The 24,345-nt window shown below is 35.5% G+C and overlaps 1 protein-coding gene across 1 annotated transcript in view; it reads left to right on the top strand.

The window, feature by feature from the left end:
- ABCA13 (ATP binding cassette subfamily A member 13) overlaps positions 1 to 24,345 on the top strand; it is a 181,546-nt gene that overhangs the window by 54,852 nt on the left and 102,349 nt on the right. The window contains exons 19-26 of the mRNA XM_054381689.1: positions 1 to 165; positions 6,447 to 6,624; positions 8,805 to 8,944; positions 13,579 to 13,692; positions 14,774 to 14,864; positions 19,484 to 19,660; positions 21,885 to 22,185; positions 23,410 to 23,524. Coding sequence (XP_054237664.1) covers positions 1 to 165; positions 6,447 to 6,624; positions 8,805 to 8,944; positions 13,579 to 13,692; positions 14,774 to 14,864; positions 19,484 to 19,660; positions 21,885 to 22,185; positions 23,410 to 23,524 — 1,281 coding nt within the window. The remainder of the gene's footprint in view (positions 166 to 6,446; positions 6,625 to 8,804; positions 8,945 to 13,578; positions 13,693 to 14,773; positions 14,865 to 19,483; positions 19,661 to 21,884; positions 22,186 to 23,409; positions 23,525 to 24,345) is intronic.

Below are 24,345 nucleotides of genomic sequence, written 5' to 3' on the forward strand. Positions count from 1 at the left end.
GTTAAGATACCATCTGAGATAGGCAGTGTGTTAAACACGCTACTGGATGTGGTTTCTAGTATCAACTCTCTTCTCAATGAAGTCCACCATGTCATGGAAAACCTTCCAGCATTCCTCCAAGGAATTCAAAATATTGGTGTGCCTGATATCTCTGCATTGCAGCAGGTATGTGTATAACTTCAATATACATGCTTAATTCTAATTGGTGAGGTGGTTTGTTAGGGATGTGTACCTGGTAAGGAGGAACACTACCAGAAGTTGTTTCCAAGAAAGTTGGGAACTTAGAGAGAAGAGAGTCCATAGACCCTGAGAAGATTCATTTGGTTTCTTTCAAGACCTCTGGTAGTTTTGAGACTATTGATGTGTTATCTCTGTCATCTCATTTTTTGTTAACTTATGAGATCTTAGCCCAAATCACTACTGGATTAGGCTACTGATTAATAATACAATTTATTATCTGTGATTTGGAGATAACCATGCCTTTTCTACTTATTTATTTATTTATTTATTTATTTTTTAAATGAGCAGACCATACTTTGTTTATAAGAAATAGCCTTACTTTTTTAAAGGATAAGATGTTGCTTGCAGTTCTGGTATTTGCTATGGGTCTACCTGTGTCACATTTAAAAAAAAGTCGTGAGATGTGATTGATGATATTTCTTTTGTTCCTGACTTTAAGAGTAATGCCATTTGTGCACCTATACAGCTAGCACAGTGATGGATCAAGTATTAAAAAGAATCAGAAAAAAAAATTCTTTTTCTAAGAAAGAATTCTGTAAGAAGACCTGATCCCTATGGCCTTAACTTCTGGATTAGCTGTCCTCTATGGAAAACTTTGAATTGAATCTGGTTCTAAAATTGCAAAACTCCAAAAGATCCCTCTGGTAAATGGGCAAAATGGATTAATGATTACAATGCAGGGTAAACACTGCCTTAAATACATTTTGCCTGATGTTATGAATCTCAAGATCTTCTAACCTGTGTGACAAAGAGGCATGTTGCAAAATGCTGTTTGATGCATATTAGTTTTAATTTGGGGCCATTTTCTTTGGGGTACCTCAAAAGCTACTCCACATCTCAATTTGATAGAAGACCATCTCAAAAGGTCCTATACAAAAAAAATTTGCAAAGGAAGAAATCGATCAGCAGAGGGCAATCTGGCCACAGTATTAATGCTCCATCCTTTTTTATGACATAGATTTAACCTGGGAATGTTTGTTCCTTTTTACCTGTTAACTTCTTTGGTTACTTTTTCTGACATAGTCTTTATTTTCTTTGGTTTTAGTAATTCCTTTGTTATTGAGAAATTGTAGTTTGGTTTTGTTGCCTTGTAATTTGTGGAGGATTTAAAAAGTCAATGTATACTTCTTTTGTTAATTATTAAATGTTTGATGTTTTGAAGGAATCTTCTTTCTCTGTACATTTGTTCTCATTTTTTAGACTACAAAAAGCATCTTTTCCTTTTCAGGTTTGACTGGACTTTTTTTTTTTTTATAATACATTTAATTATTGATTTTTTAAATTTTTTTTCTTCTGTTACTGAATAAATACGCTACAAAACTTCAGATTTTGCTTATATGCTTTTCTCTTTTAAATATTTTCTTCTATTTCAAAAAACCCTGTATATTTTCATAAAAACTAATAGCCAGGGAGTTCAGTGACCTTGGAAGATTACAAAGTAAAGTATGTAAAGCTTTTTAAAGTAAAAATGTGTTGACCATCAGCACAGAGTGAGACACGCTGTCTCCTTTAAATTCTAATTGAAAATTTTATTTTAAAATAAAAAAATTGCTTCTATAATGAAAAAAATTGTCAATTATGCATGTGGATTTTTGTCTGAAATACAAAATGAAAACCAAGAAATACCTTTGAAATACCTATAAAATGTGAAGTTGAACTGGTATGCTACATACTGTGTAATAAAAGATCATATAAAAATTTAAAATTTGCCAACCAGTAGCAACTGGAATACAGAACCACATCCTACTGTTAACCATATTGGTTGAATGGATAACTCCCTGAGGAAAAACACTCCTGATTTCCATAATGATCTTTGCTTATTTGCTATTTAAAATTATTTGCTTATGTGTCCATAGCTCATTTTTGGTCATCTGTGAATAGATAATCTGGAGGGGGCTTGCTGAGTTATTGAACATTGTTAGCTGTAAAAGATGACCTTGTTCTTTAATCCCTCCACTAGCTTGAACAAATTTTCTGTTAAAACTATCATTACTTAAAAGCCTCCTAGTGTCATAAAGTCTATCCATGGCTAGCAGGTTTACTCTTGTATCAAAAATGTTCTGTAGCTTTTATAACTTCTCTGACCTGTTTGTGTGTTTATGGAAGGCCTTCAGTCATCGTTCTTCTTTGTTTAGATAGGTTAAGTAGATTTTTTGTTTGGTTGGTTATATTTTTTCTTTTATAACAGGCTCTGAGTTGTCTCAGATATCCTAGTGTCATCCTCACGTGTTGTGTTAAGACTAATTTTGAATGTTGGGAACAGGAAATGTGTACAATTTTTTGGGGGGAATTATATCTGGTGACTCTTGTAGTTCGGCTTACTCATGTCTATGCCTCCTAAAAAGGCATTCTTAATCTTGCATTCACCTTTTCAAAAGCTGCATACATTTTTGTCCCTTACTTAATCAAGGATCAGTGATATACTCAGGTAAGTTTCATTTTGTAACAGTATCTCATGATTTCAGTTGATAAATAATGTTCTGCACTAGTTGTCTTTATATCCAGTTTACTTTAAATTAGGCAATTTGCTTCTCGCCATATTGCATTCCAATCATCTTTTCTCCTGCAACGCCTTTGGTATTAAATTATAGGCAAATTTCAGTCATTTGTTTCTTTCAGGGCTAAAAATAAATTGTCACAGTGGATCTAAGATCAATCTCACAAGAATAACACTAGCAACTTCTCTGCGATCCAGCGTTTTGTTTCCTTTTAACAGGGTCCCTGAAATATCTTAATGCCCTTTTTTTTACACCTCACATAGTTGTTGGATTAATGTTGATTGTTGTGGTTTAAGTCCACCTAGCTGGCACTGAAGCACTATGAAGCTGCTTACTTACTCCTAACTGGGATGGGGAGGAGAAAATACCACAAACGGCTTGAGAGCTCACTCACCATTAATGCTCGTGGGCATAAGAGAGACTCAACCTGGGGAACCAGAAATCCATCACCAATTTACCAAGTGAATCAGAGTAGGACATGGAGAGATACAATCAGATCTTAAAACTGCCTTCTTCCCTCCCCTCCCCTCCCCTCTTCCCAGGCCCAACTCATTTATCTCCTCCCCTACACCAGCACAGAGGGGTAGGGAACGGGACTCGTGGTTAGTCCCAGTATACCCCATATTGTTTCTTCTGCTCCTTCCTCCTCAGTGGTAAAACTCCTCACAGGCCTTGCATGTGGCAACATGATGTTCCTCCCACAGGAAACAGTCCTCCACTAGAGTGGATTCCTTCCATGGGCTGCAGTCTTTCCAGCAACGGACTGCTCAGTGCTGGCTTCCCTCAGCATCACAGTCTTCTTTGGGAGTAGCCACCTGCTCCAAAGAGGGGTCCTCTGCAGGCTCCAGATGGGACTCTTCTCCACTGTTGATCTCCAAGGGCTGCAAGGGCTCAGCCTGCCGTCTTACTACTGGCCGAACAGGAATGGCTGCTGTGGTGTACTTCCCTTGATCCTTCCTCACAGACCACTGTGTCCATATTGTTGCCTCCCTCACATTGCAGTCTTTTCCAAAACAAAAGGACTCACCCAAGAGGTTTTTCAGACCCTCTCAAATACATTATTGCTGATTGGCTCAGCCTTTGGCAGAAGCGGGGTCCAGCTTGGAGCTAGAGTAGATTCTTGAAGATTGTTCAGAAGTCATGTCAGTAACCCCCTTGTTCATGACTAAAACCCCAACAGAAACAAACCCAACGCACTGATTAACATTTTCTAGGACAAGAATATTAATTAGTTGTTAGAGCTCACCTAGTTTAAAGATAGCACATGTCTTTTTCTGGAAAATGCACTTGCCTTCTCACATAAATACATCATATTGATCTGGAAATATAATATGGTAATGTATTATGTCCTACTTCCCACATACTTTTTCTCTTTGCTCTCCACTTCAAAATTTATTGTATATCTTGCCCTGTTAAACATCACAATGAGATATCTATTATCTCCCCAAGCATTATGTGACTCATTCTTGAGTATAAATGATTTTTCTGATTTTCATTCAAATGTTGCCATCTCAATTTTTATAGGCTTCTGAAAAATTCTTTGACACAATTGCCAGTTTCAGGATTCCTCCCCGATTCTTTAATTTCTTTACAATAAAGACTTTGTTTTGTTTAGGACTCTACCCAGAAGTAAGAGTATCTATCTCAATGAATATATTTCTTTTTATCCCTTTTGCTTCATCCTTGTAGTTTTCCAGGAAAATCGCATTATTTTTCCCCCTCTTTCTTAATGTAGTGATTCTAAATTTATTGTAGTTTTACGTACAAGTGGCAATATGTCTTGACTTTTAGGTGTCTTTTGTAGAATAACACATATTTCTACTCCACACGAATTATTTGAATTTATTAATATTTGGGTTTTAAAAGCATACAGCTATCTAATCAGGTCAGAAGCTATGCTATGGGGTGTTCGCCCCCATTTGAGAATCCAGTTCCAGGTACCTTTTTAATCTTCAGTATGAGCCTTCCTCTTCCATGAATTTGTTGAAGAGAATGGCTTGATTGATTAATTTGTTTGTAGGAGGCTGCTTATTTGGATTCATCAGACCTACTTCATTTAGTTTAAACTAGAACAACTGGATCAAAGATAACTTCTTGTGTCAACATCCATCCTGTATAGTTCTCCTACTTTATCAAAGCCAAATTTTAGGAAACATATCCTATTGAGTCAGTAGATATTTAGTTGAAAGACAGTAAGTAGATTCAGTCTGTTGGTGGCAGCTTACTGCATAAATATTCATTATTTGAATTTCAAGTTATTTTGATTTGAACTGGAATTAATTAGCAACTTTGTGCTCTTTGACTGAAATAAGCCTCATTTATCCTTCTAGTGCAAGTAGTCACTAATAAGGATTCAAACCCACTTTTATTTATCATTGTGCATAAATAAAATTTATTCCTGCAGTAAAGTTCATGTCATCAGATTAATTCAAGAGCTGTGGATGATAACATTATGAAATATGGATATTATTTATTTACTATGCTGTATACTGAAACTGTATGCAGGTTTTGCAGTCAGATTTTGGGAGCAGCCAACACTGAGTTTTAAATTACACTTTCTAATAGTCCTCCAGTATTACTAAAGAAACACCTGGCACTTCAGTAAATAGATTTATCAGGATAAAACGCTTCTAACAGCACAATCTCTAAACTGCCTGTGATTTATTCCTTATGTAAAGTGCTATACTACTTTTAAAACTGACTCTTGTGTTTTTTTTTTTTAAATTCCAATGATAAAATGCTAATTCATTTCAGTGCCAAACGTATTTAGTTGACATATCACAGTTGTTTTTCTGTTTGCTAGTTGTGCAGAGTTCAAATGATATCTGATAGCTTAGTTATGTTTTTCTTGACAAGTATCTGCAACAGTAATGAGTGTCAGGAAGGCCAATGCATCCTTCAGTTATGCTCTAACAGCATGCTGTCTTGCAGTTATATCCTCTCAGAACCATGCTCCTGTACAGCCTTACATGAGATGGCAGTTACAACTGAGCATGCTATTTGAAAAATGAAGCTGCACAGAGGAGGCTGTGGGTTGTTTTGTTTTTGTTTTTTTCTTTGAATGCAGTGGATGATGATGCTTAAGGCATAAAAGCAGTCAAATTGCTCTTCTCATTAGATTCATGGTAGTCATGAGCAAATGGCAATAGTAAATGCTGGTATGACTCAAGATGTACAAAAGTTAACAAGTTAAAAGAAGTACTCAAAAAAAAAAAAAAGCTTTTTGTGCACATGCACTTAAATTTTATTTTTTTCTTCTTAGCAACTGTTTTTTACTGCAAACATTCATATGCCAAATGATTTTCGTTGTTTCTGCTATCTTTGTGACACAGGAATAATACACCATAAGAGCAGACTTTGTGATAACTGACATTGTAATCAAGCAATCTGTAGTCCATTTGTCTTAGTATTTTCATTCATTTTCTACCTAACTGATAAACAGTATTTATCAAAGTCTAATGTAGTATAATAAACCGTCTTTCATTGAGTATCCTGGCAATTAAAACTGCATTACCTTGACCCTCCCACATGATAAAGGTGATCAAAGGGACAAAAAAGGGCACAACAGGCCTTCATTCTTGTAGGCAGTTTCAACAGTCTAATTTTGTCAATCTCCTTGAATGGTAATATTGAGAGGTCCACAGGGCTACTCCCTAAAGTTACTAAAAGAACTTTTTTTGAATCTGTGTTTCTGTTTTTTTGTTCTAGTTCTTGCAAGGTGGGCAGTTCAGAAGTTCAGCTGTTGGATCCTTGGCATCTGTAATCAATGCAGTGTGTAAAGAAGAATCTTCATTTTTCAGCAATGCAAACCTGTTCATTGACACACCCAGAACTGTGGGACTCTTGGAGGACAATATGGCAAAATATAGCATTCCTGAAGACTCAAGTAAGAAAACCTGTCAATCATAAGTCGCATGTATGCATTTCCTAAATGGAAATGTTTGTATATCGGCTATCATCTCAGATGACATGATAAACCTGAGAACAAGGGTTGATGAATAGAAGTTATGGAAACAAGATAATTGTGGATGAGACATGAATGATTCTGGTTATTTTCTATCTTTGAAAATTATAAATAAGATTATTCCTGCCTTAGAGACCTATTTTTTAGAATTTTTAATGCACTTGGTATTAGAATACATCTTTGAGATACAGGATTGAGAATTTACTGCTCCACGGTGAACACAAAATTGTGGTATTATTGTGGAGGAAAATATCTGAGCTCACTGACTAAGATAAGTTTTTATATAGTTTTATAAGTTTTTAAATAGTTGCTATTCCTATTATTTTTGTCAAATGCCCAGAAAATCTCTTAGCTCTTCTATAATTTCACCTTTGCTCCTTTTCCTCAATATACATTTGACTTACCATGATTAATATTGTTAATAACCTTGTCAGTGCCTCAGTGGCCCTGGAATACAATGACAGAGTGTTGCTAGGGAAGGATCTATGACTGTGAAAATCGTAGCTCTATCATCTATCAATTTCTACAGTCAGAAACTGATTGATTTGTCTGGGACCCTTGGGAGAGAGCCAGAGCTCTGCTCTGGACTCTTTATGTGTGTGTGATAGCAGACAGCAGCAGACCAGCTTTTCTTTCCTATTTGAAGAATACAGTTAGCAGGTGGGTTAATTAGAGAGATTGTATGGGACTTAGTTGTCTTCAAAGCTGTTTAGACCAGAAACACTATTTCTTGCTGATTTTGTCTCTTAAATATTGTCATAACCCTGGATTGTTGTAAGACCTTTTACTTTAGGACCTTGAAATATCTTTGAAGTATCAGTTCCAACATTCCTATGAGTGAATTAATACCTTTTCCCATATTTACAAATTGGAAAATGAGGCAGTGGAAAATGAAAATAAAATTTATATCAAGCCACATAAACTTGATTTGTCCTCCTTCACAGTGATTAATTTGTCTATATTTTGTGCATCAGACACTTGCTAATGACTCTGAAAATCACAGCAAAATCATATTAGCAGGTCTTCTATATATCTAGCAAACTTCTGTTTTTTTTTTACCCCTGACTGGCCAGCTCTTAATACTTTGTGGCCATTTAGCAATGACTGTGTTTATTAATGACTGTTTCCTTGAAAAAAGTAAAAATAAGGACAAAGAACTAGATGTTGATATTGATATATTTCTTAAATTTCTTTCTTTGACTTTCAACAGAAGTTTAAATGTTTTTGGCCTAGTTTTCCAGTATGTACAACATTTTGTCTTCCTTCAGGAGTTGATGACATTACATAATATTTCCTCACAGCACTGGAAATGGGATATTTTGAAATCCACTCAATAAATAATAAACCCCCCAAAATACATGGGCTAGGCATGAAAATCTAGATGTTTCTCACAGGAAACTCATTGCCTTCACTTGAGCCCATGTTCAGTGCAGTATCTTGGAAGCTATTCCATGGGTCTAAGTTCTGAAGAACATGCACCCTAACACATGAATAAAATCATCTGATGTAGGAACGTGTTTTTCAGTTAAGGAATAGAAAAGAGTATCAGTTGCATTTTTCAAATTAAGTAGTTAAGCATCATGACAATTTTTTTCTATATTTTTCATAAATTCTTATGAAATTATATGAATAAAAAATGTCTGTATTTGTGAGAGAATTTGTGTATTTATACTTTTTTCTTAAATAGGAATAGGAAGTTATGGAACAACAGAGGGCTGTGAAGTAATTTTTTTTTTAATCCTGCAGCATTTATTTTGTGGGCAGGGGTTTTATATATCTGTCTTTCCACTCTAAAATGCACTGTTATAACTTGAAGGGTAGATGGGGTTCATAAGTGGCTTCCCACAAATGTGAGAAGCTCTTTAGATTCTGATTCTTTTCTTGTCTAATGTTTACAGTTCTGTATCCTCAGCACTATCATAGAATGTGGTTGAACAATTTCTGTTCAGGGATGGCTTAGTGGCTGTTGGACAGTATTTGGCACGGTGATGTGGCAGATCCTACATTAAGACTCAAGCTTTAATCTGAATTAAAAAAGAAAAAGAAAAAGAATCCAACCTCATCTGTGCTGTCTGTCTTAGATGTGAGTCTATCTTTTGCAGCTCCATTTTGCCTGAAGATTTATCAGGAGATTTTGCAGTCTTCTAATGGGGCTTTGCTATGGACTTTCCTGAAACCTTTATTACATGGGAAGATACTGTACAATTCTAACATCAACATGATTGACCTGGTGATGGAGAAGGTGAGTATAAAAAGGAATGCTATTTCTGTTTATTGATTTTGGGTTTGTTCTTCATTTTAAAGGTCTGCTTCTTTCAAGGTAGGTAGAAGCAATTGGATAATTGTCTTTCAGAGAACTGGATTCACCCTGTCCCCTGAGTTCTCACCTTGTTTCTGCTTTAAGCTTACTATTTCTCTTAAATTTTACCCTGCTTGTTACAGTGGTTTCACTTCAGTGTGAATAGAAGGATTTTGTTCAAAGTCCCTTAAAACTTGTATAGAGAGATTAGAAGGAACACATTAGCAGAATTGTCATATGAGTCATGCTGTATCAAGGCGTAGGATATGTGTACTTGAAGTGATCTTTTGTCCTCAATATTTTCTTATGATGTGAGCCCTAATGGCATGGCACAGGGGAAGCAATGCCCCAGGAATGTAAGCCTGTTCTGAGGGAGCTGCATTTAAAAAAAACCCACAACAGCAAACTTACAGTGCATCCTTTCTGATTATGATTCTAACATTAGTAGTATGAAAGACCAATAGTAGTTGATGACTTGATGTTATGCAATAGTTTTACTGATAGCAGAGCAGAACATAATTATCTACAATGAGACATTTGTCACATTTGTTTGGAATTGGGGCACTTCTGTGAGATGAGGGATGTTGACTCATTAAAAATACACATTGGAGTTCTGGGCAAATTTTGCAATTATCTTGCAAGTGTATAATTTTTACTCTGATATATTAATTATTGCAAGATTAGTAGTTTATGTTATTTTAAAATCTAGAAAAAAGTGTTACTGCTTGTAGGTGGTACAGAGTAATACAGTTCAGAATTAAGTTTGCTTGTGGGTTTGTTTTTTGATTTTTTTTTTTTTTTAATGCTCTGGAACAATACAGAGATTCTGGTAGATGCCTCTAGCACAATCTCTCATTCTCATTATGTATTCTCAGGCTCACAAAGGTTCCATCACCTTATTGAGGAATCTATTTAAATACACTCCCACCCTTCTCCCAAACCTGTAGGTCTAAGAAGAGATTATGCATCTGTATCTGTTAATGTGTAGATATGAAAGTAGCAGGAAAGTTCAAAGATTTTGTTTGCTTGTTTTACTACAGAAGCCTATCAGATATTGCTGGGACAGAAACAAAATTTAAATGCAAAATAGTGTCCCAAATATCTTGATCAACACTACAAAATCCTGACCCTGTAGACACAGCCAAAATATCCTGATGAAATTACAACAGAAGTTTTAATTTCCACATGGCATCTATTTACTAGGAGAAAAATAAAGAAGATTCAAGCTAAAAAGAACATTGATGTTTGTATACTAGATACATTCTACAAGCTTTTCACATAGACTATTTTGTGTCAGAGTTGTGTAGTTGACCATTTTTTGATAAATTGTGAGATTGCTGGTTTCACCTTCTGAGAAGTCAACACTTCTAATATGTAGAATAACATTGACCATTGACAGGCTGCTGACCAAGAGTAAAACTGTTCAGAGACAACTAACATCTAGGAGTTCAAAGACCATATGTGATGTCTTTGATCTTTGCTTTTACTATTGAACTTTTTGCTACTCATGAGCTGATCTCATGAAAGTATTTCTTATTTCAAAAGATTCCTTGATCTGAACTTATATTCAGGCAATCACATGGAGACAAATTTGTGGTATTTCCTTGTAATTGGAACAGCCTGAATATATACATATATATGTGTTACAGACAATATTTATTTTAATGGTTCTTCATTGATTAGGAAGTAGAGACCTTGAACAGAGTTTCTGTTCAAAGTCCAACTAGCCTTTAGTGTAGAATCTCACAGGAGTTGCTTTACCATGTAAGATTTAACATTTGTCTTACCCTAGGTTCTGATTCCTATTGAAATCAGTAAAGGCTGTATAGGCAAGAACTGAAGAACAAGTCAGTAATGTGATATTACCCCCAATACTCTCCCAAATTCCAGACTTGTAAGGGTCAAGCTTGCGTGAACTTCTCTGCTATGATTTGTTCTCTTGCTTTTTGAGCCTATAGGTGAGATGTTCTGCATCAGCCACCCCTTCCTAACTTGTTCTTCAGCTTCAACAGAGGCAACTCCTTTTTTTTTTTTAAATCCTGTGTTTATATCTCTCAACTATGTTTATTTCTATTCTCTATTTCCATTCCTAATGCTTATGGTGAATTATTGTTGCAGGCCAATTAAAATTTGCTTAGTACAGATTTTGGAGTTCTTAGTCTGTAGTCTTTTGGTTCCTTTAACACATTCTTTTAAAAACAGCATTACATTTGTATCTTCCAGTTCCCTAATATCAAGGGAATTTTAATCTGGAGGTTACACTATAGTGAGTACTTCAACTATTTAATCCTTGATCACTCTTACAATTCTTGACTGGATGTTATCCTGTCCTGGAAACTACCTATCATTCATTTTGTTCTCTAGTGTTCTCCATGTAGGAGGCTTCTGATACGGAAACTTCCCCAAGGCCTACTGTGGTGAATGAGAAAGCAAAAAAAATGTTGAACACAAATCTTTTTTTCCTAGCCTTTCATTTTTTCTTATATGTGTGTAACCTGAATTTTTGGCACATTTTGTACTAGCTTCCTGCTGTGTAATGTGTGTGTTTGCATGCATGCAGTCTTTTTTGAGTCTTTCTCAAATCATGTTTCAATAGGCAATATATATTTGTTGTTTCTTTTATGATATCTCAAATAGTCTCTGTACCTCCTGCATACAACACTGCCTTTAATTTTTTTTCAAATAAGCTTCTGCATTATATAAAGTTCACTTTTTCCAAAAATCCTTCTTCTTTTTTTTTTCTTTTGTTTGTATGAAGAGTTTGAATGCAACCAAAATATGATTACTGCAGCTCTTCGAAAGTGACTTCAGCAAAAAAACAAAAAGCAAAACAAACAAAAAAATCCTTTGCACTTTCAGGATCAAACCAAGAAACACTAAGATCTGAGCTCCGCTTCTTGATATAACAATTTATAACAGTGCCTGAAAAATCTTATCTCCTTGTGTTCTAGCGTGACCTGTGTTTGCTATGTACTGGGTAAATAGCAACTTCCCATTTTGGCTGCAGCCTTTCTGGCCTCAGCTTCTGGGTTACACGGTCTTGATCCTCAGGCCTGGGATTTCAGTGCATGAGGTTTATGCGTTGCTTATTAACAACAGAACTTGTTTAGCTGATTTGACAGCAAACTTTAATTTAGCATTTAGGATCATTCTCCCTTTGAAAGTGGAATGAATAGTCTCACCGAAGTTAAATGTGTTCTTTCAGGAAAACAAAATTATCTGCAAGGATTTCTTTGGGGGCTTCTGTGCTACAAACAGAAAGAAAACCACCACAGGTTTTTTCCATGTTGTGCTAGGAGTCAGATTTTGTAAACGGCACTTAAAATATTATGGCAAAATCTGTGTAGTTTGTGTCAGTGTGAGCTAAAATTCCCCCCACACCAACAATAACCAGGCTAGCTCAGTCTGGAAGCGAATGAAAGCTGTATTTACAAGCAAAATCTACAATCTACGATGAAATTAAATGAATATGTACAAATATACAAAATTCACAACATTTACAAGTATATAAAATCAACAGAAAAAGCACAATCAAGGTCCCTTTGCTTCCCCCCAAAGGGGACCTTTCCCAAGGGGCCTCTCTCCCAGGGGCCACCCCCCAGGCCCCCCTGGCAGAAAGGAGTTAGTTAAAAGCAAAGAGTCTGTTAACTTAGCTCGCCAAGGTCAGTGTGTTATCTTCAGCCAGGAGAGAGGAAGAAACATCAGCCGGACAGCCCAGCAAGTTGCCCTGACTGCAGACTGCCCCACTTTGTTTTGAGTAGTAGTTCTTAAACATTTCTATCTATCCAATGGAAGTGTTTAGAACAATCATATTTTGCTTTCTTACACCCAATACTGACTTATTTACACTCTTTCACTTTCTCTGCTTGAACTTTGCAAAGAAAAATTAAAAGGACAGTTTCAAACCATCACAGTAGTTTCATTAAGCATTACTTCAAATAATGAGGTCACAAATTGGAATTTATAACTGATTACAAACACTATGATGGGAAATGTCATGACCTCTGTCATAACAATAATACTGGATTGTTCTTAAATGCAATTTTGTGATTGATAACACTAATTTAATCAAAAAGATACTGCAGTATTTTCTAATTTTGAGTAAGCTTGTGATCTGTTTAAGACAAGCTATATTTTGCTATACATGTCTTTCTCTGTGAGAGTGTTTTGAAAATAGATTGACTGGTCAGTTGAATTTTTTGTCCAGACCATATTTCCAACTTTCACTTTTATTATATATTTTTTAATGTCCTAGCTGTTTTATTTCTTTCTGAATCACTGATATGATACTCTGTGTGAAAATGTCATTCTAAAATAAAGAAGTAATTTTGATACTTTAGGTAGGAAACACACACTGCGGGAAAACTTTTCTTTGATTTGCTTGGAATTCAGAGATTGCGACCAAATAGTTTTTACTTCTTAAGTAGAAAAAAGAAAGCATACATTTTTACTTCTGACTACCAAAGTGAAATGGAAAGAAGATGCATAAGATCTGAAGCATGCCAGTTTCCCCTGTTTCTTAAGATTTATTATGCACAGTTTTTACTTTATTTGTCTCCGTGTACTCTTTTTCCTAGGCTAATTTCACTTTTGGTTTTGTGGAAAGCTTGAAGACATATTCTGAGACATGGCTTAGAATGTCTGAGGTTTTTAAAACTAGTGGAAGTGTCCTCATGGTCTCACGACTGCAGGTAGGTGAACTGTGGGTTCTATTTTCCAATTGTTTGCTCTCTAATCTGGACAGAATTTTTATACATTTAAAACCGCCCATCTATCTGACTTCAGGTTTAAAAAGAGTTAAAAAGGAGGCAGATTAGCTTTAGGTTATGAGCCTACAGTGTGATACTGAGAAACTTCTGAGGTGAAAATACCCAAAAGCAGTGTTACCCCACAATCTCCACAATTACCAGGCAATAGACAAAAAGAAAAGAAGTAGATATACCTACAAGCTTTATACACTTATTGGAAACGAATGTAAGATTGTAGGAAATAAAATATTTTCTAGAACTTGCTTATCACTTGCTTTTTCCAATGTGTGCAACAGATAAAAGATACTGATGTGGAAATAATGACTTTAAAAAAAGAATATTGTTGTTACTGATATTTCTCCCATTCTACATTCTGTGTCCTTTGTTTTCCCCAACAAAATTTGCCATGTTTGATTTGTGTGGCTATTACACTTTGGGAAAATAAGCATAATCCTGTCATGGCCCACATGTATCAACTGACCTGTTACTTAAGTTCAATTAAGGAATGATGGTAGTAATCATGTATTAGATTTACAGATCCCAGGATGGTCTTGTAGAGCTAATAATGCTCGCCACCCCCGAACCCCCCATCCTCCCCTTAGAATTTGGCAAATGAGGTAAAATTAAAATAACATCAAAGGAATTCCCAGTTTAGAAAATATATTTATTGACTGCTACTAGTAGTAATAGTGCTAATAGTACAATGGCCCAAAGGTCTTGCAGGAAAACAAAATATGTTTCTGTTACAGCACACTTGCAAGGTCGTTAGAGTGGACTCACAGTTAAAACATTTGCAATGAAGGTGGACAGTGATCTACAGTAATGGGGAGTATATCTTCTGCTGTTTATTTGAAATGTGTGGAGTTAACATGTTAAGAGGGGGAGACTGAAGAAGATGCTAAGTGGCTTCATCAGTGTTATGCAGGAAATCTTGATAATAGAATTGAACATGGGTGTATATGTGTATCTTACGTTTCTTTAGAGAAGATAAACATGATATAACATCTACCACTTTTCGTTTTAGGAAACCCTGCAAAGTAATTTCATGAAACACTTTATAGAAAGTAATTTGGATATTGACATAGAAGAACTCTTGACAAAAATGCAAGTATATGGTATGTACATAAAAGCACACGTGCTGATTACTGTTATTAGATTTTAACTTGAACTTAGAAATACGTTCAGTTGAAATTGAATGTTTTACCTAGTTAATGATGGAAAAGTACCAGACTTTAACTCAACAAGAGAATTTAGTCTCAAATATTTCTAATTGTCTTTTTCCTTCTGCTTGACTTGCATTTCAAAATATTGAAAGACTTGAAAAAATCTGTTAACAAAATAGAATTGGAAAACTGTCATGAAAGCTGTGTCAGAAATATAAGACTATACTTAAAAGGAGAGAAGGGAGAAAAGGAGAGAAGGGTGGAGTAATCTGAGCTGCCACAGATCTATTAGGTAGCAGTAAATTTCTGTAGTAAATTTTGAAGGAAAGATATACACTTTAAATGGAAATAAATAGAAAATGACACAAGGTGTTTAATTAAAAGCTGTCTGTTTTGCTTTTTGTTTGTTTGTTTGTTTTCTATTTCCATTAATAAAGAGTTGATTATGATCTCATTGAGCCTCAGAAAAGGTTGAGACATGGTTATCATCAGGAAGAAGCAATGTTGGGCTCTAGTCAGTATAATCAGGGTCAGACCCAGCCCTGGGATGACCGTGAAGGGCCATGACAGTAATTCTGAGGCCAGGCCAGGACGTCACCCTTCAGGTGGGGGTCTGGACCTGGATCAGCAGGTCCATGACCAGGTCCACACTCAGGCTGTGATGTGGTAGGAGCTGCAGCCTGGGGCAGGCCCAGCCACAGCTCTGTGCAGCTCTAATGGGAATGGAATGGCCACTCAGATGTCTGCACAGGGCTGCCCAGCAGCATCCCCCTAAGTCACAGCAATCCTTAGCTGCACCCATTCTGCACTGGTACTGAGACCCTAAAACCTCAGCAGTGGAGAGCATGCCCTGCAGGGTCAGATACATATCCCAAGGGAGGAGATGCGGATTATTATGAGTAATTTTGAATATACAGGTATACAAGGAAAAGAGAAAGAATTATGCTTGAAATTTAAGTGTCTTAAAGATTTTATAAGAATTTAATAATTAAAAAGAAATCAGTATGTCCTGCTGTCAGTAGGGTAGGTGGACGATAATTAAAATGGCTGCTAATATGTGCCAGAAGGAACTGTCCATAGCAAAGCAGAGTCTAATGCCTTTTAAGAAAAGTTCATGAAAGAGAAAAAACTGGGATAAAATGCATAACAGATACATCATGCACAAAGGCAACTGGGTGCTTCTTTCAGAAGATTAGTGGTAGAGAGGATAGATCTGTGTAGTTTGTTATCAGTGAGTGTTAGGATATGAGCCAGACATAAATTCTTCCCAGTCATTTGTTGGAGAAGGCAATGGTGAGCTCTCAGGTGCCCCCATGAAGGGGCTGTGTAGCCCTCATTGCTGGAAAAAATGGACTTTACAAGTTTATTAAGTCTGATCTACAGTCAGAGGATTAAGTCTAAACCTAAAATAAAAAAATATACCTGAAGTGCAACTTTGGCTGAGTTTCAGTACCTCCTTCTAAGCTCAGAGCTTAGGAATGGTTAAATGTGTTCCCAGTTTTAAATTGTACTGTTTCCCTGAACTGGTGCTGCCATTGTTGGTGTCAGCTGAAGTTCTTGACTTTTCTTTTACACACAAGAAATGAAATTTAATTTGAAGGCTAAGACTAGCTGCACATATTTTCACTAAGAAAAATGGCAAAGTGTCCATAATTAAAACTAGAAAGTAAGAATCTGGGCTCAGAATCATCCTTAGGTGAGGAACTCAAACTTGAATCCATTATCTCTCAGAAAGATTTTCTTAACCATGAACTGTTTTCTAGTCAGTGTCAGGCACAGCTCACCCTCTATGGTGAAGCTGGATCACAACAGTACTGAACCACCCCCTGCCTCCCCCAGAATCACACACCTGAAAAGAGAAAATAGGAAAGAGGCACAAGGCTTGCTGGAAACATAGCTGTCTCAAAATACTAGTAGATGAATTTCATTTGCTTGGATGCAACATTGGGAACTGCATAATAGGTTATGGGCAAAGAATATTTTGTGGAGTAGATATCAACATCTCTTGAGTTATCAGGTCTGTCTTTGCTGTTTCATCATAGAAATCTGTGTTTCTCAAAGTTTAACTCTTTAACAGAGCTAAGGATATTTGACAATAATGAATGGTTAATAGTCTTGGATGGTGAATACAGGAAATGATTTAAGTAGAATGGCTTATGGAACTAGAATTTCTTCGTTTTAATGGAATGCAGTTGGTAATATTAATATCATGTAAGAGGTGAAAATCAATATGGGCTATAGATCACAACAGCATTTTTGCCTTTGTGAAACGGATCTGTTCAAAGGGCCAGAGCACTGCTCTGCAGTTACACTTTGATTAAACTTCTCTTTACAAATTTGCTTTGTCATTTTTCCTTTTGAAAATGACTATGCTACCTTAGTTTTATGTTGATTTTGTAAATGGGTTTTTTGTCTAATTTTATTAGTCTGTAATCATGTTCAGCTGTTACTGTATGTTTCTATTGATAGAATCATACAATCATTAAGGTTGGAAAAGACCTCAAATCCAACTGTCAACTGTGACCACTAAGTGGTAAAACATTTGGTCTTTTTAATTTTATTACTCTTATACTACACCAGCATTTTATCCCTGTAATAATTTTGTTTTGATGCAATTAAAGTCTTAAATGTATCCATAAAGTTAGCAGTTTTACCATGCACAATCTATTTCCATGCAAAGTACGAGTTTTCTACAGTCACCTATTCTTTGTGATTACGTATTTTTTCTTCTAACTAAAACAAATATTCCCTTGATTTATTACATGTACATTTGCATTAAGCTGACTTCTAATTATGCTCAAATAGAAGGTGCTTGTGTCCCCCTCTGCTGCTCTCACTGAATGTAATAGTTTTGTGTGTGTATAGAAAAGAAGGAAACAAATAGCTCTAATATCATCACTGAGAATTCTGCCACCTGGTAACTAGAAACTTTCTCCTAATTTCTAACCTAAATTCATTCATTGCTGGTTGATTCATTTTGTTTTAAATATATCCATAATTGTTACATTTGCTAAAATGGGAAAAATACAAGAGAGGAAGTTCTATAGGCCTTAATTATAAAACTTCCCTGTGGATTCTGTCTTTCATATGTATGTATGTTATTTCTGCAATACATCATTTCACATGTTGTGAAAGACAATATTTTGTTCCCAGAAATATTAAAATATGACATATTCCAAGAAGCAGCAAGCTAGTTGGTATTTCCTAAGCAAGAATATTCAGTAATTTAATGCATAAGAGACTTCCTAATTAAACTGTTGATTTAAAATTATAGTCTTTCAAAGATGTGTGTATTTTTATATATAAGGCTATATATAATTGCAAAAATAAATATAAAGACAGATATGAAAGCTTAATCCTGCTACTTAGTCTTAATATTAGGAATATTAAGACTGGTCTTAATATTAGGAATATTCCCTTCTCTCTAATGCTACAAAATAAGTAGCAGCATACACAGTTCCTTTGTTGTATTCCTTAAGGATAACAAAAAATAAGAAATATGTCACCTACATTTGGTGCTTTTCTTTCAACCCATGGATTCACCCAGTCATTGCTTACCTGTCTTATGAGTTTTAAACTGTCAGCTCCTCTACTTTTTCTCCTTGTGATCTTTACCCTTTTTCACTGCTTAATCATGTCCCTTCTCCAGAATACTCCATACATTTTCCCACTTATCTGCATTTGTATTGTAATATTTCATGCTGACACTGAATAACGTCTGTATTCCAGGGTTTGCTTATAACAGAGTTTGTCACTACTGTTATCAAATGAGGTCATCACCTATCCTTTATAAAGCCTATGTCTTCAAGTGAGTCTTAAAAACTTAAGATAAAAGCTTGTACTAGGTATTTTATATCACTGTTTATTGCCTGAGAAATTCAGACATTTCCATTAAATCCAGATAAATTAAGGTTGTTTCTTGATGATGTTATCCTGGCTGCTCTCTCAGACATAAGAATATAACACTCTACATTCATTATTAGTGGATGAAGGTCTAAATTCTGTTTTTGGAAACAAGGGTTGGTTGAGGTACATGTTCATGTTGAATCCACAGATAAGATCAAATTCAAAATGGAGGTGTTGCAGGCTTTATTTCAGATGCTTTTTAAATATAAGGCTCAAGCCAAAATGCTTATGCGCTATATAAAAAGGTGCTTGAGATATTAGCAGTGTCAAGGATAGAACTGTCCAATACATTACTAGATGAAAGAGATGGATTTCCATGGTAAAGTTCTAAGTACAGTAACTCACTCATATTTGGAAGTATTTATGGAAAGATAATGAAATCTTTCAAGACCTGCAGATTCAAGGACATGTTCTCTTTCCAGAACTTCACCCTTCTTGCTCTGAAATGGAAGGAAAACATAGCTGAGGACTTGCAAAAGCCACTGAAACATGGGCTATGCTTCCACAAGTTCACGCTAAAATTCCTGTTTTTAAAACTTCTTCTTTTTTTCTTTTTTTTTTTTTAATACAAGGGGTGGTTACTCTAATAAGATGTGAAAGTGAGAACATACCTTCCTGTTCTGTTCATGAAAACTAAGGAAATCCAATTTGTTTCCTTATCTTAGAATCTACAATGAACAAGATGTTTAACAGCTCAGCAAGTAAACAGATTGACCTGATGTCACAGCTTGTAGTAAATATCTCTTCCTGTGTCTTACTGGACCGTTTCCAGTCTTTTGATTCTATTGAGAAACTGGAAGAGAAGGCTCATGAACTCATGCAGCAAAACAATTTTTTGGCTAGTAAGTATCTTATTTAAACTGCATACTGATGGAAAACATCAGATTTTTTAGTTATTGTCTATGTAGGTAGGTAAAGGTTGCACAGTTTTAAAGTATATATTAAAACACGTATAAGACAGGCAAAATAAAGCACATTTAGCTTAGAGGTATTCCTTAAACCTTGAATGCTCTAATATATGCTATAAAGACTAATTATATTATTGCTTTAACTATGGAACTATGAAATCTTGAAGTCTTTGTTATTTTTAACAAAATATTGAAAAAAGTAGTCATAAATATTTACAGCAGAAAGAGCTGAAAATGTATAGTAATGAGGAAAGTTATGACAAGATCATCTAGTTTATATCCTTTTGAATTTTAATATTTTTGGTTTTGCAAATAATGATAATAAAAAAGGACAGAAAGAGGGTTTTGTGTAAGTTTTATTCTTAAGCCAACACCTCAGAGAAATTAACTTGTTCATTCAGAGTAAACAAATTATTAAGCAATGGATAGATTTATTTTCTTCCCTGAAGTTATACTCCCTTATTTTCCTGCATTATATCCTTATTGCTGAGAATCAATTGTACAAAAGAGTTTAAAAGTCAAGAATGTTTTTCTTATTACACATGCTTTCTCTTCTTGCATAAAATAATTTAATTTACATGTAGCCTTAAAAAAAAAACACCAAAACAACAGAACCACCACTTAAATCTGTATAAAATATGCCACATTTTTTGTCCCCTGATTTGTTTTTCATTGTACTGCTGTTAATACACAGCAGAAGACGTGTCAAAGCAATCCTAGAGAATGAAACCACTCAGTCTGGACACCTATGCTGGTTTTGTAACCTGCACAGTATTTGCATTTGCAGAATGTGGACATGACTAGTCTCCATCAATATAAAAACAAATGGCCATACCATGAAAATTTCTCAGGAGTACTTAACAGGGAGTGAAATAATTTGCCCCTTGAGGGGGAGAAACTGGTACATCTTGGCCCTCAGAAAACTGAATTATTTAATTCATTTAATTCCACTTACATAGGGAAATGTTATATGCTAACTGTAAATGAAGACATTTCTTGGGATTTTTTTTCCAGTACTGTGGCTTTATAATCTCTTCACGTAGTTAAAGAGGGTAGATGGTATTTTGAGGGACCTAATGTGTCAAACGTGTCACTATTACATGCTTGTATAAAGACATGCATTCCTTTCCATACTAAGATAACATGGATTTTTCCTTCCTTGTTTTGTTTGTATTTTTCAAAGTCTTCTTAGTCTCATGAAATGTCTTAGGAAATTAAATGTTTGAATAAATGGGTAAAATGAGCTTTACAGAAGAGTAATGATTTCTATATCATATTACCTGGTTAAGTCTGGCTACCATGAGAATAAACCACAATTAAAAAAAAATCAAATCACAGAAGCAAGTTTCTCAGATAGAAATGATTGTTTCAAACCCATTTATGTGAATAATTTTCTACATTTCTGTCATAGTTTTAGAGCAGACAGAAGCTCTTTGGCTCCTCTCCAAAAGAGTAAAAGAAAAAGCGCTCCACACAGGATTGAAAAGAATTGGAAATTTAACTGGAAGTACTATTCATAACTATATACAACAGTACAAAACCACAAAATACACAAAATTCATATTCAGCCTCAGCCCAGGCATCTCCAACCAGGGCTTTTTTCCAAAACCTTATGAGGCCAGAAACTTCCAAGGTCTTCCCCCAACCAGGCCAAAACCCCAAGCCTCAACACCCCTCTTCCCCCATGCCTCCCTACCCAGGCCCGAATGATGCAGTAAAAATTAGCCAGGCCACTTAAGACTGAAAGCCTCTACTCCCCTGTAAATATCCAAGAGATGCTGGTTCGGCATGCTGGAAAAAGAGAGAGAGAGGAAAAGCGCAGAATAACTTGTGCTGTCCATATGTATAGGAGAGATGCAGGCATGATGCGATGAAATAAGAAAAGATTACACTTTCTGGTGTCCACCCCTGACTATCTAGTCCCTCTAGAGGACTGTACTCTCTGGCTAAGATGTCCAGTTGTAAACTCACAACAATTTAATATTGAGGAATGTAAGTCTCTATGAAACCTACCATTCTTGTGTTGAGGGTCAGGATACTTTAGAAGCCTGCCCTGGCAGATGAATATATTGTATGTGATAATTGGCCCTGACTTAGCTACATCAATAGCGTAAACCATGTGAGATTGGGTATGAAGCTTCTTTTCTGTGTGTGTCAGGTATCATCTTCGATACGCCAAAGGACAAGATGCAAGATTCTAGCAGTGGCCTTCCACGACACATTTCTTATACAGTTAGAACCAATGTTCTCTATAGCATGAGAACAGATATAATTAAAAACCCAGCGTGGAAATCCCACCCCCAGAAGTTGCCAGCTGATGGGTTTAAATACAACCACATCTTTATTCCTCTTCAAGACATAATTGAAAGGGCAATTATTTCAACACAGACTGGGACAGACACTTCAGAGCCAGCAATTCAGGTGCAAGCTATGCCTTACCCTTGTCATACCAGTGATCTGTAAGTAAACTTTTCAACTATTTAATTCAATGTATTTTGCTTATTAGATTAGTGCTAGATCAGTCAGAAAGCTGTGGGATATTGTAGCGAGTGAATGTATATGTCAACATAGGATTAAAGCAATATGTCCAATACTACAATATGACAGCGTAGGAAATGTTATTTAACATCTGTGACCACAATACTTATGAAAAGTCTGCCTGGTAAATGGCCCCTTATGTTTGCAGCTGTGCTGCAGAGTAGTCTGGTGGGTAGAAACCATGTCAAGATAGTGCAAAACTAACTTAGATTATGCTAACCTCCCCCCTCCCTCCACCCCCAATCAGAGGTAATAAATCTGTTAAAATGGAGCAAAAGTTGACTGCTTGTCCAAATATATCACTTTGCCATAGATACAAATCTGATTTTTTTCTTACTTTGAATGTATCCTTGAAGAGTGTGGTATTTTTTACAAATACCAATACAGTATTATAGTACCAATACGTATATTCAGCTTGTTACATGAAAAATAAGCAATTGTAATTCCTTCTTTACTTCATTCTCATGAGACCACACCTACAGTACCGTGTCAAGCTCTGGGGTCCCCAAGAAAAGGACATGGAACAGTTAAATTGGGTCAAGAGGAGGGCCACAAAGATGACCAGAGGGCTGGAGCACCTCTTTCATGAAGAAAGGCTTAAAGAGTTGGGACTGTTCAACCTGGAGAAGAGAAGGCTCTGAGGAGACCTTATAGCAGCCTTGCAGTATTTGAAAGGGGCCTACAGGACAGTTGGAGAAGGACTTTTTACAAAAACATGTAGTGACAGAACAAGGTGTAATGGCTTCAAACTGGAAGAAGCTATATTTAGATTAGATATTAGGAAGATACTCTTCACCATGATGGTTGTGAAACACTGGGAGAGGCTGCCCAGAGAATTTGCGCAAGTTCCAACCCTGGAAGTGTTTAAAGCCATGTTGGATGGGACTTTTAGCAACCTGGTCTAGTACATGGTTTCCCTGCCCATGGCAGGGTGTTTGGAACTAGATGATCTTTAAAATCCCTTGCAACTCAAACCATTCTATGATTCCAGTTAGAACAAGAGTAAGTCTTATTGTTCATATCAGATCTTATTTTGTGCATACTTTGAGAATAGTCCTGCTATCAACCTGTTAACATCCTGCTAAAAAAAAAAATCACATTTTGACTTTAGGGGCTAACAGCTCTACATATACGTTCTTTCATAGCTTCTTGAACAAGATAAGCTTTTTTTTCCCACTTATGATGATGTTAACATGGATGGTTTCAGTTGCTGGCATGGTTCGCAAGCTGGTTTATGAAAGAGAAATTCATCTTGAAGAGGTAAGAGGCAGATTAGCCTTTGAAAATAAAGTTCATTTATTAAAGTGTACTGAAATAAAAAACTTACTTTGAGGTACTTGTATGTGCTCATAATCCAGCTGGCTTTATTTCCTCCATTTTTTTCCTTTGGGCAGTAAATTCTAGTTTTAGCTGCCAACTCAGATTCACATCATTATGTGAGCATCAGTCCTCTTAGTATGCAAATATTCTCTCTGAGACAAAAAGCAGCAAGCGAAAGATCCATAAAATTTGAATCTGGAAACTGTTGTTTGGAAAAAGTCCCTGTGATTGGAATAGTCTTTATTTTTGATTCTTTTTATATTTTGCTATGTGGTCTAAAATGATAAAACTTCCTAAACCAAATAAAAGATTTACCATATACTGTATAATTATCAAAAACACAATGGAAGATGACACAGAAAAAAAAAGAGACAATTGTTTTCTAATATAAATGTCTAGTCTTAACTAGTTACTAAGCACATGGAATGACAAGGGTTTTTATGATACCTTTATGATACAGATAAATATATATTTTAAAAAAATTATACTCATCTTTATACTGCTGGAGTAAGCATTTTTAATTATGGAAATTATCTAATTTCTCTGAACTTTGTAAGATAGACCTTATTTTTAATGCTTTAAAATATTAAATTAACTCAAAAGTTAATTTTGATCATCTTATAAAAATGCTTCAGAAGTACTATTAGCTTTTTTTCTAACCGTTTTTTTTTTAATTGTTTTTTTAGAATGATGGTAACCCATACTTTGCTAAATTATTATTTGCATGGCAACACATAAAAGTTTACAAACATACCCATGTT

This window comes from Indicator indicator, chromosome 6 (assembly GCF_027791375.1).
Source record: "Indicator indicator isolate 239-I01 chromosome 6, UM_Iind_1.1, whole genome shotgun sequence".
Classification (NCBI taxonomy): Eukaryota; Metazoa; Chordata; class Aves; order Piciformes; family Indicatoridae; genus Indicator; species Indicator indicator.